Source organism: Porites lutea, chromosome 6, assembly GCF_958299795.1.
Source record: "Porites lutea chromosome 6, jaPorLute2.1, whole genome shotgun sequence".
NCBI lineage: Eukaryota > Metazoa > Cnidaria > Anthozoa > Scleractinia > Poritidae > Porites > Porites lutea.
This window is the reverse complement of record NC_133206.1, coordinates 9,994,756-10,013,274: the sequence shown is the minus strand read 5'-3', so window position 1 is coordinate 10,013,274 and position 18,519 is coordinate 9,994,756. Positions and strand designations below refer to the sequence as shown.

The 18,519-nt window shown below is 41.0% G+C and overlaps 1 protein-coding gene across 2 annotated transcripts in view; it reads right to left on the bottom strand.

The window, feature by feature from the left end:
- Positions 1-214: 214 nt before the first annotated feature.
- Positions 215-18,519, bottom strand: part of LOC140940593 (GATOR1 complex protein NPRL3-like) — a 19,652-nt gene continuing 1,347 nt past the window's right edge. For both annotated transcript variants that reach the window (XM_073389588.1, XM_073389589.1), the window contains 16 exons: positions 12,608-12,662; positions 11,245-11,280; positions 10,918-11,056; positions 10,715-10,783; positions 9,812-9,894; positions 9,440-9,510; positions 9,218-9,293; positions 8,557-8,665; positions 7,357-7,391; positions 6,867-6,980; positions 6,576-6,618; positions 5,182-5,288; positions 4,636-4,765; positions 3,185-3,238; positions 2,426-2,676; positions 215-643 (listed from right to left, as the gene is read on the bottom strand). In XM_073389588.1, the coding sequence (XP_073245689.1) occupies positions 484-643; positions 2,426-2,676; positions 3,185-3,238; positions 4,636-4,765; positions 5,182-5,288; positions 6,576-6,618; positions 6,867-6,980; positions 7,357-7,391; positions 8,557-8,665; positions 9,218-9,293; positions 9,440-9,510; positions 9,812-9,894; positions 10,715-10,783; positions 10,918-11,056; positions 11,245-11,280; positions 12,608-12,662 (1,532 nt within the window). In that variant the 3' untranslated portion in view covers positions 215-483. The remainder of the gene's footprint in view (positions 644-2,425; positions 2,677-3,184; positions 3,239-4,635; positions 4,766-5,181; positions 5,289-6,575; positions 6,619-6,866; positions 6,981-7,356; positions 7,392-8,556; positions 8,666-9,217; positions 9,294-9,439; positions 9,511-9,811; positions 9,895-10,714; positions 10,784-10,917; positions 11,057-11,244; positions 11,281-12,607; positions 12,663-18,519) is intronic.

The following is an 18,519-nucleotide window of genomic DNA, read 5'->3' as shown; positions in this document are numbered from 1 at the left end:
ACGCTTTCCAAACTTTCGCATGGTGGTAAAATTAATTGGCGAATTCGTGGCGAATTCAATTGTATGTAGTGCTCTTCATCAATACCTAAAGAAATAAGTGGGGGATAAGGAGTGGCTGAAGTAATTATCGTTTATTGAATTTATCAAAGGAGCTTCAAGCAAGTCTCAGCGTACCTTTCCAAGGTTTATTATTATTATTATTATTTTTATTTTTAGCGACGCGAATATCCAGTGACACTGCTAGAAAGAGCGCCTTAATCAATTAATTATTTATTTTGTTCTTTTTAGCCGTGTTGACGGATTTTCGCTAACTGATCCCTGTCCAAAAAAACGTGGGAGGGTCTATTACAAATACGGCAGACGCGGCTGTTGAGTGAATCTGCCGATTCCAAAATGGACAAAATGTTTCTCACAGTATTCATCATGGTCACTTGGCAACAAAACACTCTTGTACCCTCCTCGACTGTTACAAAACGAAACGTATCAACTGCTGTAGAAATATTGGGTTACTGGGTCTTCATGCTGGCATAAGAAAAGAACATCTCTGAATTTATCCAGCAGCGTTAGGAGCTGGGATCTTCGCAGGTTCTCGTAATACATGACTTCTTCCAAATGCTGTTTTCCTCTAAAGTAAGGTGTCAGCCTGGGGGATATAATTCCAAACTTTAGAAAGTAGGAGCAATAACATTAGATACCGTGTGAAACTGGGACTCAGTATGACGTCAGTATCACGTGTTTTCGTTTTGGAAAATCCCACCCCCCACGAAATTTTCTGTGCCTCGAAGATTCTGATTGTTTTCTGATGTTGTCTCTGATTGTTATTCTGAGAAGCTGATGTATTGTTAGTCTGAAGGTTTTGAATTATAACCTTGAAGATCATCTGAGAGAAAGTCTAAGATTGTGTCCGTTTTATTCAGGTACTCACTTAACCGCAGAGCCTAAGAATCTGCAATCTTGTACCCAGAGTCCTCTGGAGTTTTGGTCAGAGGGCAGGTAGCCTGCATAACAGGCGCTTTATCAGCGCGGAATTTCGCGTCTCGCGCATGTCGCGATTTGCGCGAAATTCCGCATTCACTTCGCTTGGCTCGTAAAGCGCCTGTTATGCAGGCTAGAGGCAGGTCCCTAGCGTAGCCAGAAGACTATGGATGCAAGATTGGAGAACAGAATCTGCTGAGTCGTTCACTTTTTACGTCTGCACTCGAAAGATGGAGTGGAAGTTCTATAACATCCCACCGAACCACTGGGGGGAAGAGAGAGGTACCTCAGCCTACTAACACAGTGCAAGCCCTCGTTACACATTGGGTTTAGTTCAGTTCTACGAGAAGTATGCCCATTGAATTAAATGGCGAAACGTTTCAAAGCTTTGGGGTGGGAATAAAACAAGACTTCAAAGGTACCTGCGGAGCTCTCAAGGATAAGAAATTTTATTAGTGACAAAAGCTACCCTTGTTCCCAGTTTTAGTTTATATGTTTTTCTATAATAAAGTGATGTAATGTGATCTGATGGTCGGTGGTCTTGAGGACGCTGGGACATCACACGACGAAAAAATAATTCCCAATTTATAGTGATTCCAGGCTTCAGACTCCCCTGGAAAAACGGGTTCATTTCAGGACTACGAACAAGTCTATGCAGAAACGACACTAAAAACAGAAAACCTGCTCGAACAACGTAAGGACTTTAAAATTTCCTACCCGGGGAAAACGTGTATGAAATTTACTTCATGTGACATGATGGCTTGCCGTATCATTTTACATCCAAAAGTAAAGGCGCAATAAGATTCGGAGAGCCGCCAAACAGAAATTTCACAACAACGCTGGGGATGCGTGGTGATAGTGAAGATAGCATAGGAAGAATCCAGCACGGGTGCAGCCGTTCGAAAGAAAAGAAGAAGGGAATTGGGGCGCGAGACCGCGCGCGTGGGAAAACCCCGCCCCAACCCTCCTTCCTCGCGGACGGACCTTCGCGCTTCTCACGCGCCCAATATTCCCTTTTCATTTCGAACGCGTGCCACGCACGCTACCAATAATCTGGCTGAAATTTTTTACTGTTTTTGGTACTTCCTCGAGTAAAAGCCCTAAACAGACCCCTCCGTCGATGAGGCTGGAAAGAACGCCTCGAAAACATTCAAGTTGCCAAGCTTGAGTGAGATTTGTTGAAAATTATAAACGATGAAAAAGCTCTGTAAGCCAGGAAATGTTACAGACTGTATGGTGGGGTATGAGAAGTATGAGAAGTTAACCTACAAAAAGGGTTTTGTTTTTCGCGTTTTTCAGGCGAGCACGAGGCCGGCGTGGGTGAGCGTGGAGGGACACACAGCGCACCTTGCTCACTCTTGCGCTTGCCTTTGCTCGCCTGAAAAACGCGAAAAAAAAAACACGCCAGAGAACCCTCTCAATACCACAGAATCCCATTCTCTTCTCCTACCTTGTAAATAACTTCATGTCTTCAGGATTCAATGCAGCGGGCACTTGAAGCACACTTTTCCTTTCAGCGTACGTCAGATCCTTTAGTTCCTCTTCCAGCTCGGGGTTTATTTCATCCTCGGCAGGCTCATGTTGGTTATCGGCTAATGATGACAGACCATCCGGAAAACTATCTCCGAATATCCAACGCACTCTGTGCCCACTGCTTTGTTCAAATTGGGCCGTGGGTACCAGAAACACATAGGTGTGTAGCTGAAGAGATAAACAAACTGACAATCAGAATCCAGTCTCAAGCGTACCATAAGGGACCCTGTTTTCGGGAGGTTTACCGAAAGGAAATTCCGTCGACCATACCGTCGTACTGTTCAGCTAATCAAAGAACTATTCCAATCTTTGCTCCACCTTTACTCCGCAGTGTAAAATAGGAAAAAAGAAAACAAAATGTCATTAAAACGTCAGAAAGTCCACTTTCGTGTCTGACCTTTTGCTAACACGTTGTAAACTTTTTTTTCAGTTAAAAGCAGGTTAAAAGAAGTTTTGCACTAAGGCCGTGATTTCTTTTTTCAGAGCAAGAACAAATCGCTAATGCTTGGTGGCGTCCCAACCACATTTTGTAATACTGCTCACTAAAAGATGACCATTCAACTGAAAATCGCCCCAGTTAAGGTTTGGTACAGGGCAAATATCCACCCTGGCCTGGTATAACTATATGTAACAGTTCCACGCACAATACGATTGATCACTCCTACGTGTAAAATACCTGTATTAATAATCTTCGTTGCAACATCCACACTACCATTTGCACCTGTTCCGCCTAAAATTGGACAAAAAAAGCCTTTTGAAAGGAAGGAATAAAAAGTATGTCATGTACCATTCCAAAAACCATGATTAAGAGGGCGAATAACATAGAATGTTTTATGGCCAAAAGGAGAGAAAGGAAAACTTGAATTCAAAGAATAGTGGAATTGCAGCAACGTACAGTGAGCTACAGTTCGAAAAACAATCTGGACCCATTCCCCCTACCATAACCAATGTTGACTTGGTTGTTGTTTCCCGGATACAAGCGGCTGAGCAGCAGCACAACATCGTTTGTAGCGGGAGAGGGGGGCGTGGAGGAGGAACGGCTTGTTTTTCCTTTTGAAATGGAAAGTATCGGCAGAACGAAAGAAAGGTCGACGAGGGCATAGTTGAGTGTCTAGACTAATTTTATCGCCAATTGTAGCTATTTATTAATAATTTCTTAATTGCACTTGTTACATCTGACGCTTGGGGAAACGTTTCCTAGTTCTCTACCTCTTTTCTGTGTATCTGTTACGGTTATGTATTTTTTCCGCGAGAATTAGGTTCCTTCAAGATTATCTGTGGTATGTCGACTGAAGAAGCAGTGGGGGGCGTTGTTTCCCCTATCGGCCACTTCGGAGTTGCGTAGGGAACTGGGGCGTGTTTCAAATTTAAACTAATCGATTTACTGGTACCACCATATAAAAGGTCATGTTAAGATTGGTTATTTGACAAAGTTTGGTGTCTATCTAAGGTTGAACAGGGATCAAGTAATGACTCTTGAAACATGGTTAAAGATCCATACAAACGTCTGTAATTTTGTGACAGCATCCTCCAAAACCCTATAAACTCTTTAAAATATTTTGAGTTTTTCTGTCAAACTGTAAAATTCGTCATGCACCTTCTACTTGGAAGGAACTAATTCGAAAATCCCTATGTTTGCCCATTTTCAGGAATATCACAGAAATCGTGAAAAAAATTGAGAGTTTACAATTAACCCGACCCAGCTTAGGAGAGATTGGCCACACCACCGGGGTCTATGTCCCCCACTCTTTTCGAACAGTGGTGTGGGTTCTTTTACGTCCCACAAGAACCAGATATTCAGTGAAAGTGCTGTGAGACGGAACCTACGGTTTTTCGTCCTTATCTGAGAAGACTGCAAAGTCTAACTGTTTGCAAGATGTCACTACAAAGGCAACACTTTCTTCTCAGTGATTAAAAGAACCTGAGTGTTGGTCCGGCCGGGGTTTGAACCCGCGACCTCCCGCCCAACAGACCGGCGCTCTGCCAACTGAGCTAACCAGGCGACGGTGAACAATAAACTGGACAAGTTTTGTACTAGTCTGCTATACAGCCGTTTTTAGTGTCGTCACGCAACGCTCACTAAAAACGGCTGTGTAGCAGACTAGTTTTGTACCAGCTCAAAAATACCTGCTGCTGTGGTAACCCCAGGGGATTATTGTGTTCACTGAGAGGAGCTGGTAACGAGAATTCCGACAGCACGTTGTGCAGTGACATGCGCGGAAACCTTGACGTAAACTCTTCGACGAGTGGTGATGAGCTGCAACAAGAGAAATTGTTTAATAGATGATTGGTATATATAACATGCGCTTCATAAATTTTCTCCTTTGATTAATTGTAAGTTGACTAGATGTGCTTTATAACTTCTAGATATAGCCTCCCATTCAGACGTTTTTTGGGCTCGTCACGCAATCCTCCCCAGGAACGCGTGACTAACCCCTAAGAACGTATGCGTGCGAGGCTACAACTTCACGCCCAGGTCACAAGTGTTCTAACTGGCCCGCACTTCATAAAGAACACACTGCCCTGTATGGTCAAAGGGGCTCACGAAACACATGTACACATGATAGGTTTTAATAAAGTACCCCAGTCTTACAGAAAGAGTACAATACACAAAACTGGAAAAACCAGACGAGATGTACAGCCGTGAGGTACGCGCATTTTGGACAGACTTACACGTTTACAGAGGAGTTGGGTGCGACAACATACACGTTACTCTCACAGAGAGGGTACACAATAGTAGCCATTCCCCAATAAACTAGATGAGCTGCTATGGCGAATACCTGAAAAAAAAATACATGTACTTTAAAATAAATCAACTGAAGTTGAAGGATTCTCTCAGGATAAAAAGCCACATACCGTAGACTGCGAGCTTAAGTAACAAGAACGCTCACGTCCCGGATGTCATGAATGGCTAGGAAAAAACTTGTTTTTTTTAACATGATTTAACGCTCCTGACACAACATGCTTCAAAGCTTTTGGTTATACTCTTGCAGTATGAAGTAATCGAGACAGACCACCGAAAAAGAGAAAAGCTCAACTTCCGGTGGTTATTTTTAACTTGCGAGACATCAACGCTCTCGTCTCTTAAGCTCGCTAATAAAAAAAGGTCGCAAATGAGCAGGTAGTATGATTCTTTGACGGTCCTTTCCTAGTTTCCAAAGCCTTTCTTCAGGTCCGAAACTGAGCCCGCACGGTCAATTCATTTTGGTGACGTAACCGATACTGAAGTCGCATCATGTGACCTATCCGAAAAGTTTGAGGCCTGAGAACTAGGCGAAGATGGATTGAGGGAGCCTTAAACGGTCGGAGAATCCGGAGAAGACTGCTCAAAAATTGATGCAATTTTTCCGAAGCCACGAAGCTCTCAGATACCTCTCTTTTCTCTGCCAATTGAAAACACGCCTACTATTGTTTTTTTTTACGGTTAGGACAATGTTTGGGTCATTCATCTATGCTTTTGTTAGCTAATTGAACCAACAATTATTCATTCTGCGATCTGCGTGGTGCTCCCAATTTTTCCAGCTACTTCATGCGTGATTTTCGTCTTTCCCTGAGAAAACTGCGCATGAACGCAACCAAATCAAATGCTCTGTTTTTGATTGGTCTAGAAACAACCAATGCAAAGCTACACGCCACTTTGTTAGCTAATCAGAGGCAGAAATAATCGCGACAATGACTTTTCCGCGCACTCAGCTCATATCTCATCATTGATTGAAGTGATACACGCGATTTTAAAGTGGTTATGAAATGACATGAAATGAGTGTGATAAAATCATAGATAACGAAGAGTCCTTTATTTTCCTCTGAACAGGAAAGTAAATGCGGGAAAAGTCATGGGTGATTTTGTTTTTAGTTCGCAATCCTGATTGGCTGATTAACTAATTTTGTTTAAACAAATCATGAAAACATGACTTACCATAGGGAAGTCTTGTTTTTAATTAAAAAACAATTCTAAAAAAGAACATTTAAAAATAATGGCCTCCTCTACTCAGACCTACTAAGGGCTTCAGAAACGAGTGACAAAGCCCTGAGAAGGTCTAAGTTAAGGACAACTGTCTTTTGCAGACCTGAGAAAGGGGAATGTCAGTGTCTTGCGATAGCGTCTGAAAGCTGTTGAGGAGGAAAAACACAAATTAAAGTTCGATTAGTCTAAAATACAATATTCACAGAGTACTGCAGGATGACTTTGCACAATATATTCAGTTTGGTTAGTCATTACTTGTGATCTAATAGACTCGTCTTATAATATATACTATCACTATTGCTATTAATATCGTCATATTAAACAGACACTGCTTATAGTTTTCAGATAAGTAATCTTTTCTTGAGACTATTTTAATTGCACGTTAGCTGTATACCTCTTCAATGGACTAGCCATCCGTACAAGCCTGGTGACTGCCGGGGAACAGTCCCCTGGGAGGGACGCCACAAGATATCCCTCATCCACTAAAAATAACAGTGTATGATATGGCCTGAGAAGAAAAATAAAAATAAATCCACGGTCAAATGGGAAATAAGCAGCCTTGGTTCAATGCATCTTTGTTACTGGAGTTTTGTGCTCTGTAAAAATACGGTCGGCAAGTTTGAATCATCTCGCAGAGGTGATTTTTGATGAACCTAATGATTCCTTGAGAATTTGCCAGAAAACGCCGTTCACTGCTTCACGACTGTTTGTTCATCAGGATCGGGAAAAGTCTATTAACAGTGCACACTTTTCTTTAGTCACAGTATGTTAAAACTAATGGAGTCTCCCCTGGCTTCTAGTATTACCGTGGTTACCTAACTATGGTACAATTAACTATGTAACTGGTAATTATGAATAAGAACTACAAAAGCTTTAACTCAAACCTGATGGCTGCCAATGAAGTGTGTATGACTTCAGGCTGAAACAGACACATAAATGTATTATTAGTGAAATGGTGAATATTATTTTTGCCATCCTACCATATTTCATAAGTTTAAAGGATAGCAAGGGTGACACAGTGATGAGAGCTCTTACCTCCCATCAGTGTGGCCCAGGTTTGAAGGTTCTGTGTTCTGGAGGCTAGAACACAAGTGGGGTGGGATAGGTTTATTGGAGGTTTTGCGCCCTGCTCCCAGAGGTTTTTCTCTGGATAGCGCGGTTTCTCCTGTCCTCAAAAACCAACAACTCAAAATTCAATTTGATCAGGAATTACAGAAAAAGAACCATGTTGTGGATGTGCTGTCACTTAATCGTTACTCACTATTCTATTAATACTACCTATTTTCTTTATCAGCCACAAAGGATGCTTTGGGCGTTGTCCACCCTAGCACTTCAGCAAGGAAGACAAAGTCACATTGAAGCCCTCCCCATACACCACCTAAGGAAATTCCATTTTAGATCCTTTTTTCCCTAATTCTATGAGGAGATAGTGAGATGAACTTTATAAAAGGTCATGGATACATTGACATTAGTTTGATTGCCATCAATTTTGGAGTGCTGCTAGCTTTTGCGAGCACTGTCATTTGCTAATTCACTAATGCAGTTAGTCCAACGGTGACAAATGCCGGCAAATGATGTTATCTTCAGAAGAAGCAGATTTCCTGAGCCTTTAATAACTCAGATAAGATCTCTCATTAATGCTGGCAAAGGAGTGCCGGTATTGTCAAATGGTTAGGATCCAAAGCAGACTTGGATGCAGGTACTTCTCATATTCAAGTAAAATTAGTTGTACTCTGACTGCAATTTTAAAAAATATTTTCATGGAAGGCACAAGGTCAACTACTCATCCCGGTCAACTCCATCCTTCACGTCATACCTAGACAATCAGCCTATGCAAGCACCTGGAAGTTCTAACCTTTTAATTGTTCACTATGGAATACCGGTATTTGTTTCTGAAGTTACATACTGTTTAGCCCCTACACTAATGTAACAAAATAACACTGAAGAAGGACAAATAAATATATGAAGAAGAAGAAGATTTCTTGGTAATTGTGTTCATGAAATACCCTTATTTTACTATGTCATTAATGTAAGTTAGAAAAACGAAAACACAGAAAGTTCTTTCAACATCTATATGGACTTACTTTAATGTGAATTGTTCCCATGTTTAAGTTGTGGACTTTGTGAGGAAGACAGAAACTAACATTAACCCATCCATTAATTTTTAGCCTTACTGATCCTGTAGCACACAAGCTGTGGAGCACACAAAATAGAAACTAGCAGTTGACAAAATGACAGTGTATCAAACTGTCAGATTCTGTGCTGTTCATACTTTGATACACTTCTATAATATTATTCATTAATGCAATTTCTGAAGGAAAAACACTTCAGCAAACAGGCCTACAAATAATTTTTCTTTGTAGAAGGGGCATGACTGTCCAATCAAATCACCATATCTCAGTCCAAAAAACCATAAATGTGGTTGGATATACATATGTTGATATTTAATTATTCCTTTTATTACCATGCAAATCTTCAGCTACAAAAAGAGGTATGATTTTGTCAGGTATGGGCAGATTTCAGCCACACATTGTCCAATGACCAACTTTTATTTGCAGCTAACAGCAAAGACGCCAACTGTTAGGAAACAAATCCGCAAATGGGCCCAAATCGTCTTTCCAGGATCTCTACTCAGAAAGATACAACAGTGAATGGCCACTAACAAAAATAATACGAACTGACATCTGCCAATCACAAAACCAAAATACATACAATACATGCAATAACATGAACAAGTGAGCAAACCTTTTGAAGACATCTTTCAAGTCCCTTGCGAGCTTACTCCTAGGAAGAATGTGTTGAAATGGTGTTTCTGCACAATCTGTTGCCAAAAAAAAATGCATAGTTATTTCAGTTATTTTAAAGACAAATCTTACCACCAATCTTTAAAATATAAACAGAGAATGTTACTGAATGTGACAGACATGGTTTGCAAAAATAATATTATATAATTATTATTATTAATACCTTCCGGCATAGTAGACATTTCATCATGTACTGAAAGCATTGCTTCCCTTTCTGAGCTTAGGTATCTGCACCTAAAAAATATTGTTGAGCACAATTTTGGTGAACTTTGATTAAATATGGCATAATAACAGGGTCATTATTAAAAAAGATTATTCTGCATGATAGGATTTCTTTTAAAAAGCCTTCCACAAATGCATTTATCCAACATTTAATAGAAAATACTTATTATACATAACCGTGTTTGTCATGAAACATGTTTGCTCATTCCTCTAATTTTCATTCAGCCACATTGCTCTTAAGGTGTTAAATTATTATGATATTTTGAAATTTAATCATGAACTAATGAAGATAAAATTTCAAAGTTAACTTTACCTTATTTCCTCATGTTTCAGGGCAATAGCAATTCTCTTGGTTAGATCATGGTAGCAGTCGACAACAGATGGCTCAACACTTGCCTACAGAACACAACAGATTGAAATAACCTTGCTGAGAAAAAAGAAACGGATGTGTTGATTCCCTGAATTAGAAAGCCATAATTTGGAATCACAAACAAAACACAGTATAGTGCTCAACTTGTAAACAATGTTTTGTGTGTTTTCTCTTTCTTTTGGCTGACCAGAAAAGGCTCAACTTAGACAACTAACTTCAAAGAGGGTTTTTTGGCCAAATCTCCTGGGCCTGTTCATTCAAAAGTGCGTTAAGATAACCCAGGGTACACAAGAAATTTGAATTCAGATCTGATCTTTTATGAAGCACCAGTAATATATGATTCTCATAAATTGTTCTCCCCTACAATATTATAATACAGTGTATTTCATGTATAACAAGTTAAAATAAAGAGAGACAATGCCTTTTGACAAAAGAAGTAGGAACCCAACTTGAAATTAAACCCAGGGTTTGTGATAATGAACTTCAAACTACTGGGACCAAAGGTAAAGGGGTTCACTTTACGGTCATGCATTGGTTCACAGTGTCAGTTTGAGGAAACGCTTAACAGTTGAAGCTCATAGAGGGTTCCACTGTATAAACATGTCATAGGACAAAATTATGTTCAGGTTAAAATTTTTTAACCTTAGGGTTGATCTTCATTTTCCTTCATCTCCTAGACCTAATACATGAATAATTAGGGCTAGGAAACAAAGGAAGTTGAAAATCAACCTAGGTTAAAAAATTTTTAACCTAAATATAATTTTCACCTGTAACAAATATACTAAAAAAAATTTTACACCCAGATTAACTGTTTTAAACACAGCACTGAAACAAATAGACATTTACCTGAAGAACGAAAACGACATTGAAAAGTTTCATCATCACATCATCCTTCCTACATGAGCCATCATTTCTCTAAACAAGTTGTATAAAATTCAGTTTAATATTTATATAGACTAGAACAGGTCATTATAAAAATGAGCATCATAATGTAATGAAAATTTTCTTATTCCTGGTAATACTAGCAACATCACCTGGTTGTCTCCTACCTTAAATTCCCGATCTTGTCTTTTGTAAGCCAACATTGGATGGCCAACAAACAAAACTTCCTCTACCTTTAACTCAAATTTGGTACCACATGCATCAGACTGGGGTGATAAAATGTTTGCCAGCGTGCTATCAGAGAAGCTATAAACAGCAAGAGAAAGTTGGGATTCTAAGAAAACGTTTCCTGGTGAACCAGTCAATAAAAAATTCATCAAAGAAGAGAACCATGACAGCCTTGCCGTAAAATACAACAATAACTGCAACAAAATGGTTATCAGGTGCAGGTAAAAATATACAAACAAAGAAACCAAACCAAAATCTTCTCATACCCAACAAGGTGACCATCTTTTATTCCGGAGAAATTTCTGAAAAAAAATGAAACAAAAGATCATTCGACAAAATTTGTCTAAAGGAAATGAGGAAACAAACTACCGGTAATAATAAACCCTCCCAAAACTATGCATAAATTCAGACAACAAAAAAGAAAGATTACATATCTGGTTAATTAATTGCATCCATTTTGAAATAAGTGGTGATCCTTGCATCCTGATTGGCTCTCAGCAACATGATTTATTTGTAAACAGACTGCACAATAAAAAGATCTAAAGGTCTGGGCCCGGTTCCTGAAACGCCGAATAGCGTTAATCCAGGATTAAAATTTTGTTTCGTTTTTGTACTTTACATTCCTATACATTGCTTAGGGTGGCATTTTGTGTTATCATTTCCATGTCTCGTTGTAAAGGATCAACAGTACTTTGTAACCTCAACTTGCATGTTCTTAGACGAGAAAAACGTGCTTTGAATTTTGCTTCATCCTGGGTAAAACTTAACGATCTTTCACAAAACCAGGGCCTGAAGGTCGGAACAAACTAGGTGACAAGTTGCAGCAACAGATCACTCCGTGTGTACATGTTGGGCAACTAGTTGTAGGATCACATTGCAGTGACAGATCAGTGACAAATCCCATGATGTGTACTGGATAATGTTTGTGAAAATCTTTGTCTCTGCAACAGAATTCTGTTGCCGTAACAAGTCGCACAAATTCTGTACGATTTGATTTTTTGCGACATGCTGCTGCGACAAAATTCTGTTAAAGAGACAAAGATTTTCACAATAATTCTCCAGTACACACAAAGCGATTTGTCACCGCGATGTGTTGCCGCGACTTGTCTAACTAGTGTGTACTGACCTTAAGTTTCATGTGCTCTAATGACTGAGTCAGAACATTTTTGTTCTCACTCTAAATTACATCATGTTAATCTAAACTGCATAGTTTTGCATACAAAATGAGATGTTAATCAATAAAAGCATTCAAGGTTCTGCTTTTTTAAAAAATATTAGGCTATTGGGGTCAATTAAATAAAACTCCTACAAGACAGTGTAATTTACAAGAGTAGCTATTGTTCTCAGACTCTAAAACAATGGCTACACTTGTAAATTACACTTGTAAAAGTTTTATTAAATTGACCCCAGGAAAAAACACCAAGTGGTAATGAAAGTAGTAATTGAACTTTGTAACTTGCAAACTTTCTTTGAAATCTGAAATCATACCTGGGATTTCAAATTAAACTCACACTGCATGCTCCTTCCATTTTAGAAATCATGAGTATGATTCTTATCACTCTGACCACTCAGTTCAATTTTATCACCATTATTATAATCAAAATGGCAATGACAAACCTCACTACATACCTTGTATCTGTGTTCTCCTCTTTCTTTGCCAGTGCAAAGCGATTCTTAGGGATTTCTACAAGATAAATATTCTAACTTAAGCTTAGTTGAAGGCCTCTGAGCAAGAATGTCCTCTTGAAAATATAGTAATTTTGGAAAGGGACAAACTGCTGCAGTTGCTTTCGACTTAAGTAAAGAAACACTGTTGCAATCATTTCTCCTTGGTTTATGTGCTATTTCCCAGAAACTATGTACTGTAAATTATCTAATAGACCCACTCTCTCAATTAAATGTCTTTTGTTTAATTAATGCCCCCCACTATTAAGTTTGTATTATATGCCTCCCTCCAATAAATGCCTCCCCCCACCCCCCCACCCCCCCGACAACTCTCTGTGCTGACTGAGCCAAACCTCCCAAACCTTTCACCTGACTCGTGGTCCTTGAAAACCACAGCCGGGTGTTCCTTGACCCAACAAGGGGATCTGGGTGCCAACACAATACATCCACTTCCTCTAAAATAACAAATGGTACTGTAAAGCAGAAGTTGAAATACAAATTAACTCTCTACGAATGTAAATAGATAAAACTACAACAATCAAGTCTGGGGTAAACAGGGAAGGGCTCCGAAGTGAACCCTTCCATTTAATAACATTTGCCCAACTGAGACGGTCAAGATACAGCAAATGTATAAAACAGGAATACATGGAAAAACGTGAAAACAACAAAAAAGAAGGAAAAAAAAAAAAAAAAAAAGAAAAAGGGGGGGAAGGGAGGGCAGTGGAGTAACGGTCTGTTGAAGCACATGGCGAAAGAACTGCGTAGAGCGCATGACAAAGAAATAAACTAGTGCCAGTCCTCCCTCCCCTTCGGCTAGAGTTAAATACAAATAAATGCAATTATTTTAGACTTAACTCTCTACGAATGTAAATAGATAAAACTACAACAATCAAGTCTGGGGTAAACAGGGAAGGGCTCCGAAGTGAACCCTTCCATTTAATAACATTTGCCCAACTGAGACGGTCAAGATACAGCAAATGTATAAAACAGGAATACATGGAAAAACGTGAAAACAACAAAAAAGAAGGAAAAAAAAAAAAAAAAAAAAGAAAAAGGGGGGGAAGGGAGGGCAGTGGAGTAACGGTCTGTTGAAGCACATGGCGAAAGAACTGCGTAGAGCGCATGACAAAGAAATAAACTAGTGCCAGTCCTCCCTCCCCTTCGGCTAGAGTTAAATACAAATAAATGCAATTATTTTAGACTTAACTCTCTACGAATGTAAATAGATAAAACTACAACAATCAAGTCTGGGGTAAACAGGGAAGGGCTCCGAAGTGAACCCTTCCATTTAATAACATTTGCCCAACTGAGACGGTCAAGATACAGCAAATGTATAAAACAGGAATACATGGAAAAACGTGAAAACAACAAAAAAGAAGAAAAAAAAAAAAAGGGGGGGGAAGGGAGGGCAGTGAAGTAACGGTCTGTTGAAGCACATGGCGAAAGAACTGCATAGAGCGCATGACAAAGAAATAAACTAGTGCCAGTCCTCCCTCCCCTTCGGCTAGAGTTAAATACAAATAAATGCAATTATTTTAGACTTAACTCTCTACGAATGTAAATAGATAAAACTACAACAATCAAGTCTGGGGTAAACAGGGAAGGGCTCCGAAGTGAACCCTTCCATTTAATAACATTTGCCCAAGGGAGGCACGACCTAACCCCAGACAAAAGTCTCCATAAGGGAAAAATCTAAACAAACGAAGCGAGACGCTTAACTGCTAGCATTCTGTCTTTAACTGGGATGTGGATATAAGACCTATAAGCATCTGACTGCCAGTCTCCTAAACGCTTAATCAGTTCTGCAGGGATTTGAGCTTGAAAAGCCAGAGTGGCCCCGCCCGAGCGAAAACTATGTCCACTAACTTGAGACGGGTCCAAGTTCGTCTTGGCTGCGACTAGTTTTAGAAGGCAGTCAAACTTTCCATAAGTCAGAGGAGTCAGGCCCCCCTCCGTGGATGCTGGGATGATAAAGGCTGGGCCCGATAAAGGTGCTGGTACTAAGCCAAAGGCATGTCTGAGAGCGGTGTAAGGGCAGAGTGGATGTGGAGCAATGCGAGGTAACGGAACAGTTAAAATGCGCTGACTAAATTGGATGGTCTTCGACCATCGATTGATAATGATGGCCCAGTCATTGAAGAAGAGGATATCTCCTCGACGCAGGTGTTTGGATGGGTCAAACTTTGTTGATCCTTTGCATAGCAAATTCGCCTTACGAAGGAGGCCAAAGAACGCTACGAGGCAAACTGCCCAGAAGGTTGCATGTAAAGGGCTGTCCAAATGTAAATGACTCTTGAAGGCTAATAGGATCTGGGGTGTAATCGGCTTCTTTTGGGACACTGTTAAACCTTTTACACGCTTGATTCCTCGAAGTGTAGATGCCAATTGAAAATTGTTTTTGGTTGGGTCAGACAGACCATGTTCAAGGTGTAGAATGCGAATCGCATTTAAATAGGCTGGGATGGAGGATGCTGAGAGTGACCTTGCTAGAAAAGCTGCATAGCGATTAAGGGTTAATGCTGCTGCTGGGAGAGGTTGGTAGCCGTAGTATACACAAAAGGAGAGGTATGAACGCATTTGACTCATGTAGGTGGGCTTGGTAGTAGGTGCATATGATTGACGCCGGAAATTGGTGACTTCACGGTCAAGTTGCTGCTGATCCCTTGGATCTAAGGAGAGCAAGAGACAATGGCGACATGTGAGATTCGAAGTCATTTGATCTAGAGGATTTGGAGAGCCATGCTTGGAACGTTGGCCAGTAGTGCACATCATTAAGGCGTGAAATACTATCTGCTAGAGTGTTGGTTGCTCCTGGAATGTGCTTGACGAACAAACTGAAGTTGTAATACTCCTTAAGCCAAAACAGAGAACGAATCCAGTCCATGATCACCGGGCAACAGGTTGAGCCTTTGTTCAGAATGGCTGCAGCCACCTGACTGTCTGTTTTGACGACTACTCAATGACCTGACCAGAAAGGTGCCCAACGGTGTGCAGCTAAAACAATGGTAAATGTCTCCTTGTAATTGATATGGAGAGAGCATAGAGATGGGTAGTCCAAGGCCCAGTTGACGTACATCCAGTCTGGTGCCCATAGGCACCCCCCACCAGACAGGGAGGCATCAGTAAGCACTGCTGTAGGAAGTTCAGGGATGGCTGAGGGGAACAAAGTTTTACAGTTGTGTGCAGGCAGGAGGCGGGTCCACCACATGAGGTCAGCTGTCGCATTTAGGTTAAGATAGACGCGATGGTGCGGACGTTTAACCGAGTTTGCCAAGGTGATAAGCCGTCTGAGAAATGTGCGGCCCCCTCGAACAACACGTGCTGCCCAATTAAGCTTGCCAAGGAGTCGTTGGAGGTGAAGCTTGGTACATTTGCTTTTATAGCTTGTTTCCTTGAGAAGGGATAACAACTCTGACACACGATCGTCTGAGAGGTGGAGTTCACACTGAACAGTGTCGATTTCAACTCCAAGAAAAATCAGGCACTGGGTAGGGTAGACAACTTTGCTCCAGTTGATAGTGAAGCCAAGAGACTCTAGTAAGTTTAACAGGGTGTCAAAAGCTACTTTGCACTGAAGTTGGGTTGGTTCGATGATAAGGAAGTCATCAAGATATGCCAGCACAGTATACCCTCTCCGGGCCATCATACGACAGATCCCTTGTGTGAGGCGGTGAAAAACCATTGGTGAGGCCCTGGCTCCAAATGGTAGATGCTTATCATAGAGGTAGATGGGGTGTTTTGAGTCGTTGAAGCGCCACGACATTCCTGTAACTCGCCAGCTATCGGGGTGTGTTCCAACGCTTCTGTAGGCATGTTTTAAGTCAACTTTTGCCAACCAACAACCAGGTTGACAGAGATTTGCTGCATCATCAACGGTAACATACTTGTAGTGTTCTAAATCCATATATGAGTTAGCATTCATCGTTAAGGGTCGGCTACAATCCATGATCATTCGTAATTCATTGGAGTCCTTTTTTGGTACGGCTCCAAGGGCATTAATGATAATTGGCATGTTGGTCTTGACTGCGATAGCAAAGTGGTCTTCTCGGAGACCTTTGATTAATTGCGCTTCAATTTGATCTTTAGCTCCAGGTCGCAGAGCAGACTTATTGTTTTGTGTAAAAGCATGTGAAACCATTAAATCAGGCGAGAGGAGCTGAAATCCATTTTTAACACCATCCAAGACAAATTCCGAGTCCGGGTCATTGGTTAGCTCTGTTGCCCAGGTCTCAAAAACTAAGTCTGTGGAGACCTGGGCTGCTTGGGGCTGCTGCTTAAATTCTGAAAAGGGCCCTGCATGAATGGGTAAACTTTCCCCACACTCTGCGGGAAGTGGTGTCCTTAAGACGGGATTAGTCCCTGCGTTTAACAATGTGGTCGAGACATCTCCTGCTAGTTCCGTAGTCAAAATACTATTTGGAGGGAGCTCTGCAGTTGAGTGTGGGTTCAGTATTGGGGGTCTTGAGCAGTAGCAGACTGGTGCTGCCATTGGGGGTGGGTTCCCAAGCACTGAGGTTTGATGCAAACATGATCATATTTACATGAAGAGGCAAAGCGGCACCCTTCACGCCGTTGGTAATCATAGCAAACTTGCTTTCCTGTTGCTGGGTTTAGGACTGGGCGGGGCGTTTTGCGAGGAGATAGCCGCGGCGGTGTGGGAGTTGGATCTGGTCTGTGGAGTGTTTGGTGGGAGATGAACTGGCTGTCAGTACCCCATTTACAGTTTGTCGAAAACTGCATTCTGCGGTACAAATCATCATATTGCATCACTTTCGGTAAGGGGTAACACTTGGCTAGCTCAGATATCTTTGAACTGTACATAATGTAATGAAGGATGTCTTGGGTGGACGATAGAGACCCATCTGACATGAGAGTATGCATAATACGAAAGTTAGCCGCTGACCATTGTGGGAATGAGATTTTGTCAAGAGGCAGTTTCTTGTCTTGAGCGGTTTTTAATACAATTCTAGCATCACCAGAGGTTCCAAGCACGGTCTCCTTATCCTCCTGTAGTACTAAGGGAAGGCAGCTAATGAAATCAGGGATAAGAAGAGGACGTTTACCTCGCGAAGTAGAGGGCTCTAACAGCGGTTGTGCTGGGTCTTGTTCCTCTGCGGCTAAACCCAGTAAGATGGGGTCTCCTAAGGAATCCATGAGAGATTTAAGCTCGGATTGAACAACTGGGTCTTGCTGGAGACTTTTCAAGGTTGGTTTTGCGACAGAATGACTATCAGGTGTTGTTGTTGCGGTCGCCGTGGCCATCTTGGGCGCACTTGGTTGCTTGGACTCTCGCTGTAGCTTCAACAACTCGAGTTTGGTGCTTGTAAGATCCAGTTCAAGCTGTAAATTGCGGTTTCGAAGATCTTCGATCGCTGTTTCGTTTACAGTGGGTTGTTCTGTTTTAAAACTGGTTGGAGTAAGGTCTTTTATCAAAGACTCAACCTGACTCAGTTCGCGTTTGACTGCTTCGCTCATCTGTTGAGGTGTTGCCGATTCTGCCGCCAGGTCATCCGCGACGAAATCTTGTAGTTTTTTCGGAGGTTTTGTGCTCCTGCTGCTCTTTCTAGTCGCCATAGTGTAAACATCGACAACAATGCACCATAAGAAAACGATTCAGGAAAAATAAACGTGAGTTCAGTGAAGTAACGGTCTGTTGAAGCACATGGCGAACACAATACACACACATGGGTGCCAACACAATACATCCACTTCCTCTAAAATAACAAATGGTACTGTAAAGCAGAAGTTGAAATACAAATAAAAAATGAAAAAGATCAGCACTAGCCTTCTATAATATCTCTGAAATCACAAGCATCTCTAGCATTGCAACTTAGTTTTTTGTGAGTTAAAAACAAGAGTCCTGAAGATAGCTTCAT